The sequence below is a fragment of the Pithys albifrons genome, chromosome 3, assembly GCF_047495875.1.
Source record: "Pithys albifrons albifrons isolate INPA30051 chromosome 3, PitAlb_v1, whole genome shotgun sequence".
NCBI classification, from domain to species: domain Eukaryota; kingdom Metazoa; phylum Chordata; class Aves; order Passeriformes; family Thamnophilidae; genus Pithys; species Pithys albifrons.
The window spans coordinates 25,996,430-26,020,694 of NC_092460.1; the positions used below are offsets into that span (position 1 = coordinate 25,996,430).

General features: G+C 37.1%; 1 protein-coding gene across 1 annotated transcript; it reads left to right on the top strand.

The window, feature by feature from the left end:
• The first annotated feature begins 40 nt into the window (after positions 1-40).
• On the top strand, positions 41-21,337 carry NUP37 (nucleoporin 37). The gene is made up of 10 exons (XM_071551075.1): positions 41-124; positions 1,699-1,918; positions 4,316-4,440; positions 5,423-5,495; positions 9,745-9,839; positions 16,414-16,504; positions 18,651-18,832; positions 19,799-19,849; positions 20,219-20,312; positions 20,998-21,337. The coding sequence occupies exons 2-10, from the start codon at positions 1,763-1,765 to the stop codon at positions 21,109-21,111; spliced, it is 981 nt and encodes a 326-aa protein (XP_071407176.1). The 5' UTR covers positions 41-124; positions 1,699-1,762; the 3' UTR covers positions 21,112-21,337.
• The last annotated feature ends 2,928 nt before the right edge of the window (positions 21,338-24,265 follow it).

Here is a 24,265-nt window from a genome sequence, read left to right on the forward strand (position 1 = left end):
CCAATGGGCGCGGGCGCTGCCCCGGAAGCGCAGAGAGCTGCGCGGGGAGCGGCTCCCGGCGCGGAGGGGCGGGCGGCGGAGCGGATTGGGCTGTGGCGGGCCGGACCGGGCCGGGCCGTGCGAGGTGCGGTAGGGGGCACCCGGCCCGGGGAACCGGGGCGGCCTCCCTGGGGAGCGGGGGTGACAGAGGGGAGGGACGAGGGTAAGGGAGGCGAAAGGAGCGGGGGAGGTTACGGAGCACGCACACGGCTCGGTTGCCCTAATCGTGTTTCCTGTAGAAATGAAGCTAGTAATAATCTTGGTACTTTCACTTAAAGCTAGTCCGAGGATTGATGGTTCAGGTTGAGAAAGTTGGAGCTGTTTAGCCTGGAGAAGAGAAGGTTCCATGGAAACCTCATAGCAGCTTCCAGTATCTGAATGGGGCCCACGGGAAGCCGGAGACTCTTCATCGGGACCTGTAGCGATAGCACAAGGAGTAATGGGCACATGTTGAAAGAGAGGACATTTAGGTTAGATATTAGGGAAATTTTTCAGTGTGAGGGTGATGAGACTGGAGCGGGTTGCCCGGGGAGGTGGTGGATGCCCCAAGCCTGGCAGTGCAAAGCTGGACAAGGCCTTGAGCAGCCTGGTCTGGTGGGAGATGTCCCTGCCCATGGCAGACGGATGGGGACTGGGTGATCCTAAAGGTCCATTCCAACCCCTTAACATCTGTGATTCTATAATGGCTTGTGTTTGTGGGAATCCTTCAGGGAAGAAATCTACAGATAGTTAGAACTTGCATTTGGCCTTAGAAGCAAAGCTGTGCAAGTTACATGGCTCAAGTGTTTATGGTAATGTGGTGGTTTGTTGGATGAATTAATAAATAAACATGCAGCTATGGAGAGCTTCTCTGTGCCTGAGTGATGCCTTGTCAAACCTGGCTGGCTTCCAAGCAAAATGTTCAGTCCTGGGTGCTGAGACACTCAGATCATTAACACAGCAAAAGGTGTCAAAGGTCTGAGACTTCAAGCTGGTTTTCTACATGGTGTGTAGTTAAATGTCTGATTTCCCAAAAAGGCATAAACTGACATCAAATTTGCACTGGGACTAAAAGAAATGATTCTGAAATCAGTTGTATATCTTGGCGTCTTGTGTTCTAGCACAAGAACCTGGGGGTTTTTTTTGAAAATTGGCTAAATACAGTAAAATTCAAGTTCTAGTACACAGATGTACAGGTGCTCTGCAGTTGAGGAGGTTTAAATTATGAAATCATGTTTAAATATTATGCATGACTACTTTGATTTGCAGTTCTGTAGTGTTGATTAACTCTGCTTTTAGTTAGACACAGTCTTTAAAGAGGTAGACAAGAATTTTAAGGTAGTAATGTATCATTTCTTACCATTTGTTGAAACTTTTAGAATACTATATGTGACTTTTCTGGTGTGTGCAGTTACATAATTACTTGTATTGCTATTCAGTTGCTAAGAGTAATACAAAATCTGCAGTTATTGCTGAAGTCTGTAGAGACGGTTTTGAACGAATGTTAAGTTAGTAAGTATTTTGATTGTTGAAACTATAAGCTACATCTGAAAATCATGAACCTAAGTGTAGGTTTTGTATTCTTAAATATGATGTTACAGGAAATTTTGATTTGCTCTGCCACCTTTTACTTATTTTATTTATGCAAATGAGTAATCCTTTTTAAAACTTTCTGTGTAGGACTGTGGATTGTCATCCTGGAGAAGACATTTCTTCTATGATACCTTGACTTAGTTCACTGAAAATGAAGCAAGATCCTACTAGAAACATTGCTTACACTGTGGATTGTGAAGATTATGTGCACGTGGTAAAATTCAATCCATTTGATAGTGGAGATGCATGTTCCCTCATTGCTTATGGTGGCAATAATTATGTAGTTATTGGGACCTGCAGATTTCAGGTTAGTCTGTGTTATTATTGACTTTATTGGTTATGTCCTGAAACTTCCCTTGCCAGCACCTCTGCTGCAGGAACACTGGTCACTTTCCTGTTTCCTCCTCTCCCTGCACTAACAGGGCACCGTGTTAGTGCTTTATTACCTTGACAAGTCTGGGATACTTGTTCTTCAGAAAAATACAAATATATATACAAAGTTGTGTGTGTATATATATATATATATATATACAAAATTATATATATATGTGTGTGTGTGTATATATATGTATATATATATATACAGTAGTCTAATACTGTCCTTCTGGTATAAACAGGATGGTATAAAGTTCCATTTGGTTAAAATCATATAATCACAGACTATTCAGAGTTGGAAGGGACCCACAAGGATCATCGAGTCCAACTCTTAAGTCAATGGCCCACATAGGGGATTGAACCTATGACCTTGGCATTATACAACCAAGGTTTAACCAACTGAGCTAATCTCAGGGTCACAGAATGGTTTGAGTTGGAAGGGATCTTAAAGATCATCTAGTTCCCACATCTATTGGACCAGGTTGCTCAAAACCCCACCCAACCTGTCCTTCACAACTTCCAGGGATGGGCATCCACAACTTCTCTGGGCAGCCTTTTCCTGTGCTTCACCACCCTCACAGTAAAGAATTTCTTCCTGCTATCTGATCTAAACTAGCCCTCTTTCAGTTTAAAATTGTTAACTTCTCATTCTATCACTATACTCTCTGACTAGACTGCAAAGAAGTCAGAAGTACTCTACTGAAAGAGTAAACCTGTTTTAGTATCTCTTGCTAATGTTGGTGAATGCTGTCTCAGAATTTAAATGCCCAGCTTTGGAAATACTTGATTTCATCTTTGCTATATGTTGTTCTTTATTAGTGGGTAATTGGAACATTTTTGCACAGTTGTGTTTTGTTCTACATACATTTGCTATTTAGCTTAAATTATCTTCTAAAGCTTTCAGCTAGCCTATAAAACAGAAAACATTACAACTACTTTCAAAGTTAGAACTAACGTGTGTGTGCTAATTTTATAGGTATTTCTTTTAAGGAAGGACTGTAGAAATAATTACCTAATTTTTATTCTCTCCCAATTGTTTTCATTGGATCTCCCTCACAAACTGTTGGAAACAGTAAAATATACTTTCTTACCTCAAAATTATTTAGAATGCTGAGTATTGTACGTTCTTATTCTGTACAAGATGTTTTTAATTAGATGGAGTTTTTTGCCTAGATGCTTGAAAATCAATTGGAGACAACTGTTTGGAATGTTTAAGCTTTTTTCCTTCATCTAACTTCACTATTTTACAGTATTATTTTTTTGTTTAGTCTATTATTAATAATAGCATAACTGTTTCTTTATTGTTGTTGTTATTGTTGTTGGTGTTGTTATTATTATTGCTATTCCTCTGAGTCTTACTGTTGAAATCTTTGTGAAAAGCACCTAGTACTGACAACAAAAACATATTGTTATCTGTATTGCTTTCTACCTTGTTTCTGGTGTAGGCCTTGAAAAGGAAGTAATTAAAATTTTGACAACCACTAGTACAAGGTAGTTTTTCTGTAACGTTCATATCCTTCCTTGCACATCATTAAGTATTTCAGAGTAGGGGAGGAAAATGCTATTCTGCGTCCCTGTTGAGAAGGATTGAAAACTGTGGATAGTTTCATGCATCCTCAGCTGGGTTCTGCTGAGCCTCTGCGTTATGCAGAGGGCATGCAGAGAGGTTCTTTCCCCTAGAGCAGAATTGTGACATAGAGAAAGTTTTGTAGAAATATCCTTTGAGGTGCTCCATTAGATGTGTTGAAAACTTTAAAAGGTTTTTCAGAGGTCAACTGATTGGTGGAATCCACAACCCCAATTTTTCACGCTGTCCGGTGTTCTCACTAGTGGGAAGATTAAACAAGTTTGCAATTATGGTTAGATGACAGAGGACAACTTTCTGGCTCCTGCTGTTTGAAGAGTGTTGTTCTAAAAGTGCTAGCATTTTTCCATAGTGTAAAAGCACCTTGGGGAGAAGATGGCTTAAATGACATGCTTCCTTTGGCTCCCATTGTTTCTTCTCACTGCACTTGCTTACCATGCTGTTGTTATAAGTGGCTTTGGTTGTATCTATCTGTACAAAGAAGGAGCTCAGCATCTTTGTAGCTCAGTTCCCAATTTTGTGCTCTGCCCTGGGCTCTGGCTAAAGACTGCAATTATTTAATATATTTTTAAGTACTTAAATATTTCAAGGTAGTACTTTCCTTATGTTCCAGGTTTTCACTTTGACAGTGTTAAGATCTAAAAAGATCCCAGATTTTGAAAGCCTTCCTATTTCACATCAATCTGTTTTGTTAGAAGTCACCCAGTCATTGTTCAGACTGAGCTAACTGCAGTCTCTCTGTAGGAGGAGGATGCAGAAGTGGAAGGCATGCAATATAAGACACTAAGAACGTTCCACCATGGAATCAGAGTTGATGCCATAGCATGGAGCCCCGAAACTAGACTTGATGCTATACCTCCCCAGATAAGGTATGCAGAATAAACAGGTGCAATGAATCCTTGCCTCCTATCTGTTTTCTCTAATTCCTCAATACTGGACTGTTCAAAGCTTATGAGTGAAATCTAACTTGAGAAATCAGTGATGAAGTCTCTGAACACTTCAGTAGAACATTTTTATCTTAATTTTTTTATTCATTTTTTTGGGTTTTGTTCATTTGTTTGTTTTTTGTTCTGTTTCTCGTGCCCCTTGACCCTCTCCCCAGTGAGCAAGCAGTAAATAATACTTTTTCATTATTTTCATGGACCTCAGATGTAGTTAGTTTATTCTTAGTACATCTGTGAAGAAGGATTTCTTTTAAGAACTTTACTAAGCATGAGATCATTGTAATGGCCTCCTCTATAAAGCTATTTGTGCATAGTATGTAATGTGTTTCAGAGCAGGTCAACTAGTGTTTGTGAGAGCCATGAGGTATAAATCTAGAAAGGAAGTTAGCTATTAAATGTACACTTAAGAATTAAAATGTTCTCAATAGCTTACATGATTCCTTAAAATTATGACAGTTGCTTACTGCTAGTAGTTTTATACAGTCTTTTGGATAAAATATATTAGAAATTGGTTTATGAATTTTTTTTCAGTATTTTAGACCATTGATAATGAGGGTTCTTTTTTGTGCTCTACCACTTAACTTCTTCCAAAGGAAATTTCAATGGAAATTATGAGAGATATTTCAGGTAATTGATAATTGATTCAGATTTAGGTTTGTAAAATGTATTGCATTTTTTCTATAGAAAAAGTATTGTTGGCACTTGATACACTCTGTTTTACAGATAAGTTCCAATTTTAACTCTGCTTGTTCCCAAAGCAGAAAAGTTAAGTGCTTTTGGTATTTTTCAAAATCTTAGTTTTCCTTTGCATGTCACTTTGCATGTTTAAACTAAAGGAAAACTGCTAAAAAGTCAACCACTGCAATGTTGATTGACTGAAGGGCTTTTTTTTGTCTGTTGAGTATAGGTTTTGTACTGCAGCTTCTGATAGGAAGTTAAGGCTGTTTACTTCAGACCTTCAGGACAAGAATGAATTTAAGGTAAGGGCAACTAAGCTGATTTTTAAAAGATTATTTAATCTTTAGTGAAGTTTAATCTTTAACTGTTCTTCTGCCCCATTTTGATTATATATGAGATAGAGCACAGAACTGTGACAGATCCTGTATCCATCATCTCTAGGCATAATCATTGTGTTGTATATACCCTTCTGTCTTTACAGTGGGAATAACTGTAATTATCAGCTACATGATATTTTGATTTTCTTCAAAATTCTTCCTTTGAAACAATGCTCCAGTCCAAGTACTACTATTAAATAGATATTTGCTCTATCCAGTTTAATTTTTTATGAGGTCTTAGCTAAAACTAAGCAGAGCTAATTAATAAAAAAAAAGCTGGATGTGTTCCTTGGGTTTTACTGCTTTAGACTATGATAATGCCTCTTTCAATGAGAGTGGTTTATTGGGTATAAAGGAGAAAAAATAGACTTTCATTTGTGAGTTTTTAATTTGTATTAGTAAGACAAGGACATTTCATACAAAAACGCAGTGAATGTCACTTATATGGCCATACTGAAAACAGAATGAATAAAGGCATGGCATAAGAAGTAAAGATGGATGTTACTAAAACCAAAATGTCTTTAAAGAAAATACTTTTTGTATTGCTTTATATATGCACATATCTTTAATTTCCTTCTTTCATTTTGGGTCATCTTACATGATTTTGCCACTGGGGCAGTGGGATAACTGACATTTCTTGTCAACGGGTAGTATTTCTGACAAAATAGTTCTAGAAGTTCTTAATGCAGTTTGCTTGTGTGTTGATGTCTGTCATTCCTTATTAAAGTGATCTATTTATGTAATATATGCCAGTTTTATGATATTTCAAACAACAGGCTTTAATGTTAAGTTGTGAATTAAATCTTTTGACTTTTAATCAGAATGTAAAATTACTTCAACATTGTAGTTGATGGATGGGTAATAAGTGGAAATAATGAAACAACAACATGAGCCTGATACTGCAGACTCTCTAGAACTAAATTCAGCATCTAAATTCTAATTTTTAAATTTATTTTGCATTAACAAGGCTTGCATCAGAAACAGTGTGGCCAGCAGGACTAGGGAAGTGATTTTCCCTCTGTACTTGACACCTCAAATCCTGTATTCAGTTTTGGGCTCCTCATGAGAAGAAAGACATTGATGTGCTGGAGTGTGTCCAGAGAAGGGCAACAAAATTGGTGAAGGATCTGGAGCACAACTCCCATGAGGAGCAGCTGTGGGAGCTGGGAGTGTTCAGTCTGGAAAAAAAGATTCTCAGGGGAGACCTTATCGCTCTCTATAGCTGCCTGAAAGGAGGTTGTAGCCAGGTGGGGGTCAGTCTCTTCTCCCAGATGGCATCAACAGGAGAAGAGGTAATGGCCTTTTGTGCCAGAGGAGGTTTAGACTGGATATTAGAAAAATTCTTCTTTGAAAATGTGCCCAGGGAAATGGTGTAATCACTGTTTCTGGAAGTGTTCAAAACACGTGTAGATATGGTGCTTAGGGACATGGTTTAGTGGTGGACCTGGCAGTGTTAGTTTAATGAATGAACTCAATGATCTCCAGCCTTAATGGTTTTATAATTGTTTGGTGTGTGTGCAATACAAATGGGCAGTGTTGGCTTGCATTTAACAGTAAAGCTACTGGCTTTGTTTATGCCAGCTCCATCACTGGAATTAACAGTCTAAGAACTTTGTTAAGAATGTACTGTGGCTGAAGAAGAAGTCAAAATCCGTATTTTTACTGAGTCAGGCTTGGTCTAATGTTAAAAATAATCAGAAAACAGTTAAAAATAGGTATTTTTACCTATTAGCAAGGAACTCAATAATGAAAAGAAAGAATGTGGACTAGTGTGTTTATACTGGTAAAAGTCATCTTTGAGAAAAATGTCTTATGGGGTTTTTTGATAGAAAGTGTGGAAAATCCTTTCTCTGGTTAATTTCTTATCCCTGGACAATCATTATAAACTAGACTTCTTGTCAAGAAAAAAGCAATACCCAACTGATTTAAAGCACATGCAACATCTGAGCAGTTCACAAATGGCAGGTGAGCTATGCTGAGCTGCCCTTCAATAAAGTTTGATACAGTGGCTTCTTAGTAACAGTTAACTGATACCTCAGCAAACCTATTTCATAAACCTGAGGTTAAACTCAGGATAAACACATGGAAAGCTTTTATCCATTATACAGTGCACACTTAACACATGGGATTTTCAGGAGAGGTACAGAACGTGCAAACAAAGCTGAAAAAGTATGTGATTGCAGTCAGAACGTAACCTCTGAACATTTTGTCTCTTATAGTAAACAATGTGTTGCTTCTGGAGGGATAGACGGAGTAATCTTACTCTGTTTTCCCTATGGAAACACTGTCTTGATGTAATTATCATCAAGGAACTTGAAGCACACCAAGTTTTCCATTACTTTGTCAACACAACTAATCCAAAATTTATGGGTTGGATCAAGCCCAGAACAAAAAAATCAAAAGGTAAAATATGACTGATGGATCTTCATGAAACCTTTTTCTTCTTTTGAGGTTTTCATTTGGAAATGAATTATGGCTTCCTTCTCCTGCTTCAAATTTTGTTTAATAAAAAGCATATTTCATCAGAACTGTGGAAGGAAAATCAGGCATTTTTCAGAATGCTGAAACTTTTCAGAAGATTGGCATTACCGTCTAAATAATTTAGCATCATCTTAGAGTGTATTTGTTCTGGTATAATCCATTAGGTTTTTAAAAAATTGTGACCTATTGGAAAAAATAAAGTTGGTTGCTGAAAATGTTACTGTATTGAATTGATGAGACATTAATAAAATTTTCAGAGTGGGATTTAGTTCTTGTGTGTGCTTTAGAGATAGGGTTTTTTATCAGTTCTCCATTTGTTCCTTAGAATAGCCACACTTAGAGGAAAGACAGTCTGTTTTCCTTTCAGAAAATTGTGGAACTTGTTTTCATTTGACCTTGTTTTGCTCTGCAATCTCTCCATCTTGTCCTGTTATCCATAGGATACTTTTATCTCATTTTTATGATACCTTGCTGGGAAAATCAAGAGCAGCTCTGCCTTGAGACTTAATCAGTGGGACTGAACAGAAGAGGATGGAACAAAAACAGACACACCTTCACATGGACATTTGCCTGTCAAAAGCACCATAAATATATTTAATGAGGGCAAACATGTATAAATGTTCAGATAGAGCAAACTGATTTTTTGCTAATGAGACCTGAGATGATTTATTCATTTATTCAAACCCCATGTGAATGAATTTGAAAGTACTTTAAGTGTTAACTGGATGCTAAATGAGATGACTTTTACATACTTGCTTAATGCTAAAGGAGTGTAAGTTATTTAACTTAAGTTTGGGATGATACTGTAAATCTCAAAAGATGACTGATGTCTGTAGATAAATACAAAACACTTAATAGAATTAAGGGGGAAGAAAAAGGTATTTTGATATTAAGGCCAAGATAACTGAAGTCTTCGAAACATATAAGAATTACAGAACTTAATTTTTACTAAAACTGGGATTTTGTTTTTCTTCAGAAAAGCTGTGCTGCTAAATTGGGTTCTGTTACACATAATTTATTTGCAGTACTTTGAAATAAAAATGTTACGCTTAAGAAGCTACAGGTGAGAAGAATTACACAGTAAAAAGGTTCCCATTGAAATGACTTCATGCTTTCTGATAGAACTGCAAGTGTTTGCTTTTGAATCACAGTTCACATGTACATTCACACCGTGAGTGCTCATATCCTATTATTTGAGAATGGATGATCTGTTAATTCATAGTAAAACAAGAGTGTGAGCTATACCCCGTTTTCTTTTCTCTTCAACAGCTTATAAAGCAGAAAGCACAATTCACTGTTTGCTCTTCTCGAATGCTTAAAAGAAATTGTATGTAATTGCTGAGCTGCTGCATGGCTTGCTTGATTTTGCTTGTACTGCTTTTCCTCATTTTTGATTTTCTCAAAGCTCTGGTATGATTCCCTGATCTCTGTCAATCAAGAGCATCACACTGACTTCTGTGGTAACTACGAGGAATAGTAGGGGGATATTTTCACCTACAGTATGAATCTACACATGAATTAGGTATTTTATAGAAACTAACTTACCAGTAGACACTTGTTTTACCTTCTGTGAAAAATGATAATTTTATCTTAACCCTTACACATCTTCCCATGAGCAGGTCTATTAAATACATTGTGGTCTGATGGAACAGTCAGCTCTAAGGTAAAAGTATTTATTTTTTCTGGTTGACAGACATTTGATGGCCACTCAGATTACATTAATGACCTGGTGTTTGCTCCAAATGAAGGTCAGGAAGTTGCAAGTGTAAGTGACGATCACACCTGCAGGTAAGTATTTTGTTCAAAACACTATTGAAATAGTGGTATTTGACTTTATCTGTGTGTGAATGATTTATAGGTTCAGTTAAATAAATAGGCTTTCAATTTTTTATTTTCAGTTGGCCTTCTAGCCCACTGAAAAAACTAATCAACTAACAAGACAAGAAATGGACTATTCTTCTTAGTTCACATTGTGGACTGGCTTTTTGTTGTGATTTGGGGATTGGTGTTTTTCAACTAAGTACATTCAATGCAAAAAAATGCTGTTCTGCCTTGGAAATGCATACCCTATTTTTTCTCCTGCTACGAGAGGAATAAAAGCCATACATAGCTCAGCACTGAATTGTACAGATGCTCTTTATCCATCCTGTCCTGCCCTCTAGGCCGCCTTCTTATGTTTTGTCTTCAAGCTGTCTATGAGTGGTTTCTCACAAGCACTGTAGCCATGGCAGGGCATGAGAAAGCTTAAGAATCTGTGAGAAAGAGCTTTAGTAACTCACCTAAAAATGTGAGCAACCTAGGGGAATCCACGTAACCTATATGATTCTAAAAATCTACAAAAACACACTAAAATCCTTAGGCATCAACATAGCCTAAAAAGAGTACTATACTAATACAGTGGTGTGTATGTATGTATGGCCAGACTTCATGAATGAAGATTTGGGCAGGGCTCTCCCCACCTGGGTGTGCCCTTCCAGCCTGCACAGTGGATTTTTTAGGTGAGGCACAGCGTGCGCAGAACTGGCCCCACCGTTTAAGTCCTGAGGTCCATCTGCCACGGCCGAGCGAGCTTGGACAGTGACAGTGAAGTCTTCGGGACTGTCACAGCACCCGGTACTGACTGGGGCTGACCCTGCTGAGCATCCGAGATGTGTCGGGATAGGATGGCAGGGAGGCATTGAACTGCCTGGGGACAGTCCCCACTGAGACTCGAACTCAGGACCTTGGGATTCAGAGTCCAGAGTGCTCTCCTTTACACCACGGGACCGCCCTTTCAATACACTGGTACTGGGAGCTCAAAATACCACAATTATAGCTGCTTCAAACACATGTATTTAAATATATATTAATGGAAGTAGAAGGCAAATATGGTTTAATGCTTTGGAAAACGCTGGTTAAAGTTTGATAGTACAGGAAATTTTACTTGTCAGAAGGTCACCCATCTTCCTCTCCTAGTAGTGTGCTTGAATCTGCTGAAAGCTGCTGTTCTTATTCCTCCAAAGTAGTTTGAGAGATCAACAGGGCAGCTATGCATGCTTTGCAGGTCACTACAGTAGAGCAGCAAGAAAGTTAAAAAAGCATCATCTTTCCTTTATAATAGCTGTGATAATTCAAAACTTTCTCAACTAAGGAACTGTTTTAGTTTTTTTCTCCAATTATATGAATTGTATATTTGCTGTTTGAAGTTACCATCATATCAATTCCCATATAAATGACTGAAGGATAAAAAAGTAATCTTTCATTTAAGTCATCTTCTACTACCTGTTAGGAGAGAATGGAATAGCTCTTAGAGTGATTACTCTGTGTGCAAGATTTTGTGAAGGGTAGGTCATCAGCTGGTATAAATCACAGTTTAGTAGATTTAGTTGAGGTACTATGTCCTGCCTACATAGAAAATCTTAAAAGCCTCTGAATTTAATACCCCTAGGGAACTCAGAAATGCTATTTTGACAAGTACACAGATTTTCCATAGATGCCCAGTCTGTATTTCCAACAAAATCATTAGTAGTGAGTAGTAGAAATGTATGACTTATGTTTAGCTTTTTCTGATTTATTTCCTCTTCTTGATTTCTTCATTAAATCCAAACTCATGTTGGGCTTATTCAGCAAAAAGCTGTTTGACCATGTGGCCTTTCTTGTTTATTTAATGAGAGGCTCAGTGTTCCTGGGAGGAAACAAAACTGTTTTAAAACCAGTAGTTTAATTGATACTAATTTAAAAGGAAATAAAATTTATGTAATTAATATGTACTAACAAGATTTCAGCTTAGTAACTGTGAAGGACATTTTATGCCATAAACCATAAAGACTTTGGTTAAAAACCATGGGAAATAAGTAGGATTTTTTTGGCTACTTAAGTTCTTATTTTTTCCATTCATGCATGTGGGGCATGAAGACTTTTTCTACTGAATTTAAAGGTTACACTTTCAAAACTAATGGAAAATGCATTCCTTGGGACTTATCAAAATCATTCTTTACTTACTGTGTAATTTGCTTTAGCAGTAATGTAAGAGGAGGAATAATTCTGTGTGTACTGAGTTTCTATCCTGGAACTGTTCTCAGGATGCATCATCTGTTAATACCTGTGGAATAAAGTTCTAGAACAATTAGTACAAGAAGGTGAAGTTTTTATTTCCCCTTTTAAGTCTTAATAAAGTTTTAATACAATGTTTCAGTATGCAATGAATATATAAAACCATGTTTAGGTCTTCTCTGGTTTTCACTCAGTAAACGTTTAGTGGTACGTTTATCAGAGACCTCTAAAGAAGTGAGATTTTCAGTTTTCATGCACTGAAAAAAGTCACAGTGAAAGTCATTGGCAGAATTGTAGTTAAGTTTCTCAGTAAAAGTCATAATGCAGAAGCATTTAGTTTTACATCTGTATTGGAAACAATAAGCTGATAAATCTTAACAGACATTTTTTTCTTTGGTTAGAAGGATAGGAATGAAGCTTCACATTTTTTCAAAAATACTTTGTGGTCTCTGGTTTCACATTGGATAACTTTTCAGTAGTAATAGTAGAAGTGTGTATTTCTTGGGCTTAGTTCTGAGTGTGCACAGTCTGCCATGTGTATTAGGGAGGAACAGTTAGTGCAGGTACCACATGGGCAGTTCCCCTTCCACTTCTACCAGCGCTGCAGGGGGTGATTGCATCCTACAGTGAGCAGTGAGAAATACATCAATGCTTGCATATCCAAGTAGATATTTCAAGAAGCTAGAGAGAACATATTTTTTAATGCAAAGATCTGAAAGATTCTAATTACTAATTCTTTAATAACACTGACATTTCCTTTGACCACCAAAAGAAAATGGTGAACATCGGTCAACTTTCTGAAAGAACATTTACACATTTTCTCCATGAAAAGATTTTTATAAAAACTTAAATTCTTTCTTAGTAAAATAAAATAAATAACTAGAAATTATCTTGAATATTTCACTTTTCTCTTCTTCTGATCAGATAGAGGGAATTTCCAATTTCACTTCAGCCTTCTATTCTTCGATGTCCTCCAGATCTTTGATAACCTTGGCAGAAGACCTTAGACAAGGACAGTGTTGGTTGTATTCTCCACAGTGTCAATTAATCTCTCCACTTCCATTTTCCTTTTCTGAGATCTCCTCACTCCTTGTGCTTAGTGAGGAACAACTTCACTCTACCTTTGTGTGATTTCACTAACAGGAATCTCTCCATTCTCCATAGTCCTCTAGGCTTTTCAGGAGTGGTAGGATTTTCCTCACACATGGAGTATGTCTGATAGAGATAAAAAGAAACATATTAGATGTTAAAAACTCCAACAGAACAGCAAAATCACATTGGACAGGAGTCATCTTTCAGTAATGGTTCAAGTATAGTTGATATTCTTTGTGGTTGGGAGTCATATCAGATATCAAGGTTTGTTGTAGCCCCCACCCCACTCACTAAAATTGTTTGAAATCTATTGTTGGAAGAATTCCTGATTTTATTTCCATCTTCTGAGGATTTGAGAAATGCCTGAAGATTGCAATATGGTTTTGGTCTTTTACTATTGCAGTAAAAATCCTGGAGTATTGCAGTAAATCCAGTTAGGATTTGGTTCTGCTAGTTAGAATTATTCAGAATTCAGAAAATTAGAACATAAAATAAGGATCATCTCCATTGACACAAGACAGATTTTCAGAGTTCTAATAAATGCTTTGCCAACTGTAATAAAAGCCCATTGTATAAGGAAATTAATACACATATACAGCATGTCATTATCCATATCCATGCATATAACATAAAATAGAGTTGATCCAATGGAGCTTGAATATCTTCAAGCTTTGAGATAACTGCAGTTGTTATTTGTGTGTTTTATCACAGGATGTGAGTGACAAGAAGAATGTTCTAAGATCTCAAGGATTTTCTTTAACAGTATTTCAATTATCTGTATTTTGAGTTTAAGTTTTCTGAGTATTGCAGTATATAATTTCTCAGTCCTCAGTTATGTAAAAAAAACAATTAATTTACTGAGCAGATTATGTGTTATTTTTGAGAGTTGCCATTAATCAAACTTTGGCCCTTATTTCAACTGGTCATTCAAACTTTTCTCCATTAAATTTTTTGTGGAGCTTGTTTTAAATATCAGAAAACAAAATCGTGAGCCCAGTAACAAGTCTGTATGACAGTGCTTGGTGGAGAGAGAAGAGAGTGATACATTGCAGGTTTACAAAAGATAAGGATGTTTGGAGAAAAGTAGACAGTAGTTTTGTATAAAATTGTTGGCAATATTAGTAAAGTTTCAAGAGCTTTGAATGGGAGACAAAATGCTCCATCATCTTGTGTTGATTTACATGATAGGAATGTAGACAAAAGTAGAGGGGGATTTTTTAGCATCTGTAGTTGATTTGGTTATGATTACTGAGTAACTGAGTAATTGAAATTCATTTTGGCTAATTTTTGGTCTTTGCACATTTTTTACTTGAGTAAGTCACAAAGAAATTGAACACATGTATAGATGTATAGACTTGATTCATTCAAAGTTCTATTTTTATATATATTGCCTGGTTTGGATTTTGAGGGGTTTTGGTTTGGTTTCTGGATTTGTTTCTGTTTCTTTTTTATTTTTCAAAACTAAATTATATCATCTTTGTTATCAATAGAGAAAGAAGAAAATATAAGAAGAGCATTTATCCCTTATCCTCCCTTCTCCACTGTCTGTTTTTTACAGTCCTGCCTTTCTTATAAAGTAGAAGAAACAAGTTTGGTAACTTTATAAATAACAAGTTAAGGAGATAAAAAGCATAAATTTCTGTGTCAACACCTAATAATATCACTCACTTCGGGGAAGGAAACATGATGGCTTTTTCCTTTTGCCAAAATGATTCACCATCTTCTGTTGTATCATAATTTTCTCCCTGCACAGTAAATACACATGGAAAGTGTTGATTTGACTTGGACAAATCTACAAGGCAAAATTTTTGGCAGTAGAAGAAAGTATTGTATGTTTCTAAATTACCTAATCAAGTAGATATTTCATTTTTTAAACACTTGTCAAGTTTTTGTTTTGACTTTTTTTAATAAGGACATTGATTCTTCAAGATTAGAGACCCTGTGTTTTCTACAGGGAGAACAAATATTTGATCTGTTGTGGTTTGGCATAAGAAAACAATATTGTTCATTAAATATATTTACTTTGTTCCCATATATTTTGTCTAGACTTATGATGTATTATTTAAGAGTTTTTTGAAATCTCGTAAATATAAGGTTCTAAGCACCCTGGTGAGATATAAACTGAAAAAGTCTGGAGGAAGTCAGCAAAAATTCTCTAAAATAAACAATAATAGTATGTAGCCACTCAACTCAAAAGACTGGGCAGAACACTACTTTAAAAACTGGATGTTTCTAAGGTTTTGCCTGTCAGACAAGAAGGATATATGTGTATGTTTCAGCATCCAAATGCATATAAATAGTATGCAGCCTTGTGGTTAGGACTGATGGTCGCAACTGTGATGTCTTTGTCCTACAAATGAGCTACTGATTTTGTAGGAAAAGATGCAGTTGCTGTGAGGTAAAACAGGCTCCCTTTTGGTTTTGTTGCATTTTATAAACAAAGTAGCTTCATGGCTCATTAACACTCATATTGAATGTATTCAAAGAAACCTCACTCATCCCCTAGCCTACTTTTGGTGTTTCAGCATACACTTCCTGACAATCCATATTTACCAAATATTGCTGATTTTTATGAATTTGTATAGCTGCTTGACATGTACTGCATGTGCTTCTAAAGGAAAAGATTAAACTGGCACATGTGATTTATTTGTTGAAAGCTTGTCAAGATCCTTTGTTGGCTCATGTTACCTCGGCCATAGATCTTTTTGTTTGCCTTAGCTTCATTTCTGGATTCTTATATTTCCATTACTCAATCCTGTCTTACCAGGAAAAACTGGAAACTCTTATATTAGGCAACCAAAATACTTTAATTTATCCTTTACATGGCAAGGTGGATGATTAAAGTTGTTTGGTGCTACACTCCAGATTGCTTGTATTGACTGGACCAACACTCACTTACCTCCCTGCTTTGTACTGACTCAGCGTTATTTATGATATAGTACAAAGGCTGTAGTGTTGATTTATAAAAAAAGTGGAAGCATCTCATCTGGATTTTATGCTTAGAGAACTAAATGGTCAAATTATTTTGATATTATAGGGAGATTCTGCCTTGCTTATCAATGTTAAAATACATTATCTGCAGCACTGACCACTTTTACTGACTTCCTGAAATGATACAGCATGCACACTATTTCATTTGGTCATTTCCACTGTAAATGTATTGAGCCACTGGAAGTTAATGCATTTGCAGTCAAATGGCAATAGTTTATTACTTTGCTCTTTTTTTTTTCCTCTTTAGGGTCTGGGATTTGGAAGGAAATGAGAAGGCCCATTTTGTTTTACGTTCTCCTGGAATGAGTGTTTGCTGGCATCCTGAAGAGGCTTTTAAGGTTGTGGTTTTCAGCCTCTCACCCTCATCACCTTTAAAACAGGAGGGGGCACTTACCTAAACTGTGAATCTTTAATGCTGTATAACATTGCAGTTTGGGGAGCTAGTGTACATTGTAACTGGATATTGGTTGGATCCGCTAATGTGAAGTGACTGTAAATTAATTCTCATTACCATTCATGTCATTTTACGCTCAGTCCGTTACTCCTCCCCACAGAAACATTCCTTCTTTTTTACATACATCAGTTGTTGTTGATAACTGTTCTGCTGATTGCGTATTAGCTTCCAGTTAGCAGAGAAAAGCTCAGGGTTTTCCCAGTTATGGTAACACGGTTCACCAAAAACACACACTTTACAGAGCATGCCAAGCTTTGAAAAGGATCTATTTGAAGGTAGCAAAGATTTTTTTTTGTTCTTGCAGTATATGAAATAGGTTCTTAAAAATCAAATCAATAGACTGTGATTTTATACTTATGTGTGTATTGTACTGGGGAGGATTAATCAGCTGATATGTACCCAAATATCCAGCTTCACTAATGGTCTAGTCCCTGCTGTCTTGACTTTATTATTCCTGTTTTGCCTATCAATAACTGCCTTAAGCAGCTACAAATAGTTGTTCAGGATACTACCAAGACACATACTTAAAACAGAGAAAAGCAGTCAAATAAGACACCAAAGTATTTACATACCAATAGGAAACAAGGATCTCTAATCACATTTCCACCAATATCAATATCTGTCCTTACTAAGAAAGCTAGGAAAACTGTTGATCCAGAGGGAATCATAATTGAATGTGTTAGCTGCTGCTTGTTACTGGGCAACTTGTTAGCACCATAAAATTGCTAGACTTGCCCAAAAATGCTGCAGTAGCACACTGACCTTTGTTATTTTTAGCACATCTTTTCTTTGACTATTATCAGAGATAGGCACAAGATTTTTTTTTTTCCTAAGAAAAGCCCCTTCAAAAAGCTCATAAAACTTGACACTTACTTGTTCCTGAAAAGCTTATTGCAGGTCAAAATGCTTATTGCACCATGTTCTTTAGTTTGCAGAAAACCATGTTTTGGTGACAGTTGTTTTTCCAAAGTAACTTGGATGTTACTGGAGTAGTGGCTTTTTATGCTTCTTTGCCTTCCTTGTTCATGACTATCTGAAAACTGATTCTCCTCATGGAGAAAAATCTCATTTCATCAGCTGGGCATTGGAACAGGTTGCCCAGAGTTGTGGATGCTCACTCCGTGGAGTGTTCAGGGATAGGCTGGATGAAGCCCTAAGCAACCTGGTCTAGTGGAACGTGTCTTGTCCATTGGCTAGGGGATTGGAACTCGGTGATCTTTAAGGTCTCTCCCAACCCAAACCTTCCATGACTCTATGATTTAATCAGGATGCTGCTTCTACAACACTTAATAAATAACTGCTTAAGTGTATTACTTTAGTCGAAAAAGTTTAGATAAAACCTGTTGCAAACTATTATAGGATGAAGTAAGAGATGTTATATAAACTCAGTAACTGTGAATCCAGATTCTACAGTTACAGTGATGAATACTTTGTTTAGAATCATAGAATCATTTGGGTTGGAAAAGACATCTAAGATGATCAAGGCCAACCTTTCACCAAACACCACCATATCAACTAAACCACAGCACTAAGTGCCAGTCCAGCCATTTCTTGAACACCTCCAGGTAACGTGACTACACCAGTTCCCTGAATAGCCCATTCCAGTGCTTGACAACCCATTTCTCTTTTACAGCAATATGTCAGTCAGTTCCTTGTACTCAGAACAGGAACTTTTAAATTTTAAAATAATAAATTTCGCTTTTAAATTCTAAAAGCACAGTGCATTGGTGGTTAAGAACAGGTGTTTCTAACCAACTAAATTATCTACAGAAATATCTATAGCTACATAGAGATAAAATAATGTAATCATTATGTATAACAACGTAACAATAATATAGATTAAAGTTATTTTTATTTATTGGTGGAAGATTGTCCAGGAGAATGCCTTCTGGTACAAAGTGAAAACTTGTATCTATTTTATGTTATTATCATTATTTGATTGAATGTATTCTAGGTTTGCTATAGAGTAGAAAAGGCATTGTTTCATTACATGCTGAAGTTTACCACATTCTATCAATTCCTCTTAACAGCTGATGGTAGCAGAGAAGAATGGAACTATACGATTCTATGACCTAATTACACAGCAGGCCATTCTCTCCTTAGAGTGTGAACAAACGCCACTGATGTCAGCAGACTGGTGTTTAAAAAATACTCTTAAAATTGGAGCAGTTGCTGGAAGTGATTGGCTGATCTGGGATATCACTCGGTCCAGGTATTTTTATACTCGTGAGAGAGGTTTATTCTCTTTGTAATCGATGCATGAGGAGATGGAGCTACTTGGCTAATACAACATCACAGAATCACAGAATGGATGAGGATGAACAGGACCACAGTGGGTCATCTGGTCCAACCTCCCTGCTCAAGCAGGGTCATCTTAGAGCACATGGCACAGGATTGCATCTGGACAGGTCTTGTGTATCTCCATTGAGGCAGACTCTGAAACCTCTCTGGGCAATCTGTTTCAGTGCTCAGTCCCCTGCACAGCAAAGGAATTTTTCTTATTCATGTAGAACTTCCTGTGCATCAGTTTCTGCCCACTACCTCTTGTCCTATGGCTTGACTCTACTGAGAGGAGCCTGGCTTCATCCTCTTGACAACCTGCCTTCAGATACTGATGGACATTCATGAGGTCCCCTCTCACTTTTCTCTTCTTGAGGCTGAGCACGTCCAGCTCTCTCAGCCTTTCCTCATAAGAGAGATGCTCCAGTACCTTAATCATCTTTGTAGCCCAAATGCATAATATATAGTATAAACTATTCAGTAAATAAATGAACAATTATCAGGAATTATGATATCAATATACACCATTCCCTGGTATTCTTCATTTCATCTTTATCTGTCAGTATTTATCTGTTAAAAATAACATTGTCTTTTTGTCCATTTGAGAGAGAATCTCACTACTGTTTATCTCTCACTGTAAGTTTTATATGTTTGTTAAAAGTTCATTCCAAGTCATAAATAGATAGTTATTGATCCATAATAAGCCAGATAATTACTTTAGTTTTCCTACTCCAAACTGAGGTGTAAGCTGCAGGAATGCTCTGGTTTTCCCTCAGCTGCTTCACAGAGGGTAGACAATGTGTCCCCTTCACTGTTTAAGTGATACATGCTTTTGGTACTTACAGTATGAGCTGTAGTTGTTTACAGAACAGTTTTTTACCCTGAATGTCTGTTTTAGTTATCCACAGGATAAGCGACCTGTCCACGTGGATCGAGCCAGATTGTTCAGGTATAAGTGTTCTCTCTGTTCTGTGGGTTTTGTCTGTATAAATTAGGTATATGCAGGCAGTTGTGGGTTGAGGAACCTGATCTCAGTTAAGTCATTTTTAGGGGAACTTGGTCTATAAACTTGAGTTTACAGACCCACATTTAGTATATACATGTAACATTCCCTTGATTTTTTTCTGTTTTACAATAATATCCATATGGGGCTGTGGGTGGTGAATCATTTACAAGCCATTTCACTAAATTTATTTCTCTGCTGTTAGCAGAGTATCTGACATCTTCACACAGTCACAAGAGAGAACTCCACTTTGTGTGCATGTGCACTACAGATGGTATGACGGATATTTGAAAAGTACCTTCTTTTTATTCATAGGTGGTCCCGAGTGAATGAAAATCTGTTTGCAACCACTGGATACCCAGGAAAGACAACTACTCAACTGCTGGTTCATCATTTAGGACACCCTCAGGTAAATTTTTGAGTTCAGCTTTTGACTGGAATCTCAAATGTTCTCATCAGTTCAGGCTCATATATACTAAAAAGATACAATTAAAAGCTAGCCTAAACCAACCAGAAATGCTGCTTGGGGTGCCTATTCTACTTTGGTTTGTAACATCCATATTAAGGAAAAAAAATTGCAGCACATTTAACCTGCTATTTTAAAAGCTGCTTGATCTATATGTTTAATTTACTCTGCCATAACAGTTCTAAGGGGAAGAAAAACACTTTCAACCTGTTACTTAATAAATGTGTCAGTATTTCTAATTCTAAGGAGACTTAAAACAGCTAGTTGTGTATTTTACTGATTTGAGCTAATTGTATTTTAAAACATTCATGAAAATGCAAAGCATAGGAAATACTGTGGAGTCAATATACATTTGTACTACTTACAGTACTACATACTAGTTGTGAGTACACTGAAATAACAGAATATTTTGCTGTATATTACTTAAGTGAGGTAAGTAACTACTGGAATTAAGCAGAGAAGCAGATTTTTCAGTTAAATTTCTGTTGTATTTTAATCGTATTTGTTAAGGAATACTTAATCTATAGTATTTATTTGTCTATGCAACTTGGTATATGTGGCATAGAAATCATTTTGAAGGGAAGCTGTATTGATATTTCTCTCTCTCTCTCTCTCTGTTTTTTTAAAGCCCATTCTTACTGGAACAGCAGCTGTAGGGTCTGGCTTGACATGGCACAGAACTCTTCCATTATGTGCAGTCGGAGGAGACCATAAAATTTTCTTCTGGGTAACTGAAATGTAAAATAAGCATTTGCCTTTAATATCAAACTTTACAGCATAATGCCTGTTTTCTAGTAAAATGAAGACATTTACTCTTTCTAATGGTATTTATTCACTTGGAGAACATACAGAAGGAAGAAGGAAGATATGAATCATTTGTGTTTGACTATCAGCTTTTGTAAAATTGGTTATCATACATCTGATTCTTGGTTATTTCTCTTAAAATAAAAAGCATTTTTTTAACATGGTATTTGGTGTGAAATTAATATTTTAAGTGTTTTTTAAGAGATTTTAAGTCCAGCAGTGTCAGTCTGGCAATGTCACTAACACAGCTCAAATACTCTGAAATTGTCCAGAGTACCTACAAAAGGAGCACCTGTCTCTGTATTAACTTTCACAACCATCACTATCTTATAAGAAAACCAAAATGCAGTAATGTACTGTTATGAAATGTCCCTGAATGTTTTTGAATCAACTAGTTACCACTAACAATTAAGTAGTTAATGGTAAAATCAGAATGTTAATTTGAAGCAATATTTTTTCTCTTAAGATGACAGAAAGATGTACTTCAAGCATGTCAAACAGCATGGAGGGTTTTTTTTTCTCTTTACAGCCTTTCACTTCCAGTCTTTACAGGAAAATCAAAGACATTTGGCTTTCTAGAAGCATATTTTTCCTGTCCTTCTCATACAAGACCCAGAAATGAAGTAAAATAAGAGTAAAAGACAGAGATAACTCCTGTCTTCAGTATCTTCTTTGCATGCTTTTGCAAGTGAAGGGATATCAAGATGTTCAGCTAGTGTAACAGGTCTTATAGCATCATAGCCATCCTTACTAGCAGTAGTTAGATTTTAAAATATTCTTTTGTTTGTTCCTATTTATGCAGAACACATAAAACCAATTCAGAAATAGGACTACAATAAGTGAGACTACAGTCACCTTTTAAAACATTGTGCTGGTTTAAAGGTGAACCAGCAGGGGAAATGAACTCACCACGAGAGAGATTATAGGTCAGACCTAAAATTTAATAATAATATTACAATAACAACACTGACACACAAGGGAGATTGCTTCCAACTCACAAAACCCCAGCAGTATAACCCAGTGTCCTGGGGCACAAACCCAAGGGGGTTTGTTTGCCCTTGTGCTGAGACCCCTGTGGTTCCCCCAAGTCCAGAGCAAAAGGAAAAGAAAAACCTGTTGGTGCAGGCGAGGGCTGTGGTCTGGGCGAGAGCAGTGATCTCCTCCTGTCAAGGTCCTGCTGCTGCTCTGGATCTGACAAGAGGTTCCCGAGGTCTTCTTACCCACCCCTTATGTACCCTCAGGGAGCTCTCAGTCCCTCCCCCTGGGCGGGGACTCACACAATGGGTGATTAACTCTGGGAGCCAGGGGGTGTTGAGCTGTTGATGGCCCATTAGCAGCTCCGCCCCCCTCAGGCTGGGTGTGAAGTGATAATGGCTCCCTGGGCAGCTGCTGCTAATGGCCCATTGACCTTGGGGAATGAATAGAGGGGGTAGAATACACAGCTTTGATCACCACCACACAGGGTTAGCTGGTCCCTCCTGCTGAACTAGGACAAACATAAAACCATATTTTACTTGTAGTCATTCCTTATCCTTGAGAACTTTTGCTTTCCATCTGCCACCAAAATTTACCTAAACGATACATATAAAGTTCCTTATAAGTTCCAGTCTTGATGGTGTATGCTTCACTGTAAAATAAGGATACTGGAAGATGTTTCAAGCTAACACTGCTTTGTTTTTCTTGTACCCATAGCTTGACCAGAGATTGCAGGCTTAACAGGAGGTTTAATTCACTTGCAGACTCAGATAAAAATCCTTGTGGGTCTGGGAGGCAGGACTGGCCTTTTGCACTGCTGTGCTTCGGGTGTGTAGTGAAACTGAAACAGATGTGGGCTTTTTCTGTCTGCTCTCAGAGCAAAGCTTCACACAGCTCCTGGCTATGGAGAATATCATACACTATACTTGGTGCTCATATTGCCAAGGGCAATTTGCATTAGGTACATGCAGGTGCACTCTGATTGAGACTTTTTTGATTTAGAACTGCTTAAGACCCAAGAGGACAAAGGGCAGAAATTCTTTTGTTCTGTAGTTAATTCAGCAGCCAGGATACTTGCTTTTTATACTGCTTTTGAGGACTACTTAAAACTGTTTACCAAGGAATGATCTTGCCAAGTTCCAGGCTCTTCATTTATACTGGAAAAAAGTAATATGGATATAAAAAAAACCAAACAAGCAGCTAATGTTTTTAGCATGTTCCCCATGTTCTTCCATACAGAACAAAATAATTAGTTCATGTTCTGATGTTGCCTTAGCACAGTATTTGGAAATCTGAAACTTGATGAGCCATTTTCAGAGAACTCCAAACCATTTATCATTTAGTTTTCATTTTTTTTAAATAAACCTACATAGCCCTTAACATTTGTATTTCTCAGTCTGTCAGGAGTCAATAATTCTCTAAACCCTGTTTGCAATATTTCCATATTCTGACATCCTGAGATTATTGAGATAAGAGGTTTTTTAGCTTAAATTCAGTTGAATAATCATTGAAGCAGCATCAGTTTTGTAGAGAAAACTTTACTAGAATACCCTTTGCAAACATGGAATTAGAAGACTCCATGGGAAACCAAGCAAATGTTAATCCACACTGACCTTTTCCGCTGTTGATTGGACCACCTTATTAAAAACAACTATTGCCTCTTGTGGAGGATCAGGTGACAGCATGTCTGGAAATTTTTTTGGATCAGCTTTTTGTTTCTGTTTAACTTGTCTCTCAGTTGTATAGCTGTTTTGAGTTCTGGGCTGATTCGAAGCGAATGTTGGGTCCTGGGACCTCTAACAGTGTAGAAGCACGCAGGATGCACACAGATCTTGTAAGCCACAGTAGCAGTTGCCAGTTTTTCTCAGCTTGTGTGGTTTTGTTTTGCAATTGACTGGGGGTTCTGATTTTGTGCAATGTAAAAATATATGTAGCAGATCAGTTTCAATGCTTTGAAGCCCTTACTTTTCAGTGTACCCTAATCACAAGACAAATATTTTTCACTGGTTATGAAGACAGAGCTTTGATCAGTTTTCTATACACACAGCTTTTGCACTCCAAGTTGGGCTCACCATCCTGAAAGTTCACATCTGCAAAATACTAATGTTCAACCAAAC

Excerpts from the sequence above, each read along its gene's own strand:
- NUP37 (XM_071551075.1), top strand. The coding sequence starts at position 1,763 with ATGAAGCAAGATCCTACTAGAAACATTGCTTACACTGTGGATTGTGAA. Across the intron at positions 1,919-4,315 it reads TTGGGACCTGCAGATTTCAG|GAGGAGGATGCAGAAGTGGA; the intron begins GTTAGTCTGTGT and ends GTCTCTCTGTAG. Across the intron at positions 9,840-16,413 it reads AGTGACGATCACACCTGCAG|GGTCTGGGATTTGGAAGGAA; the intron begins GTAAGTATTTTG and ends TTTCCTCTTTAG.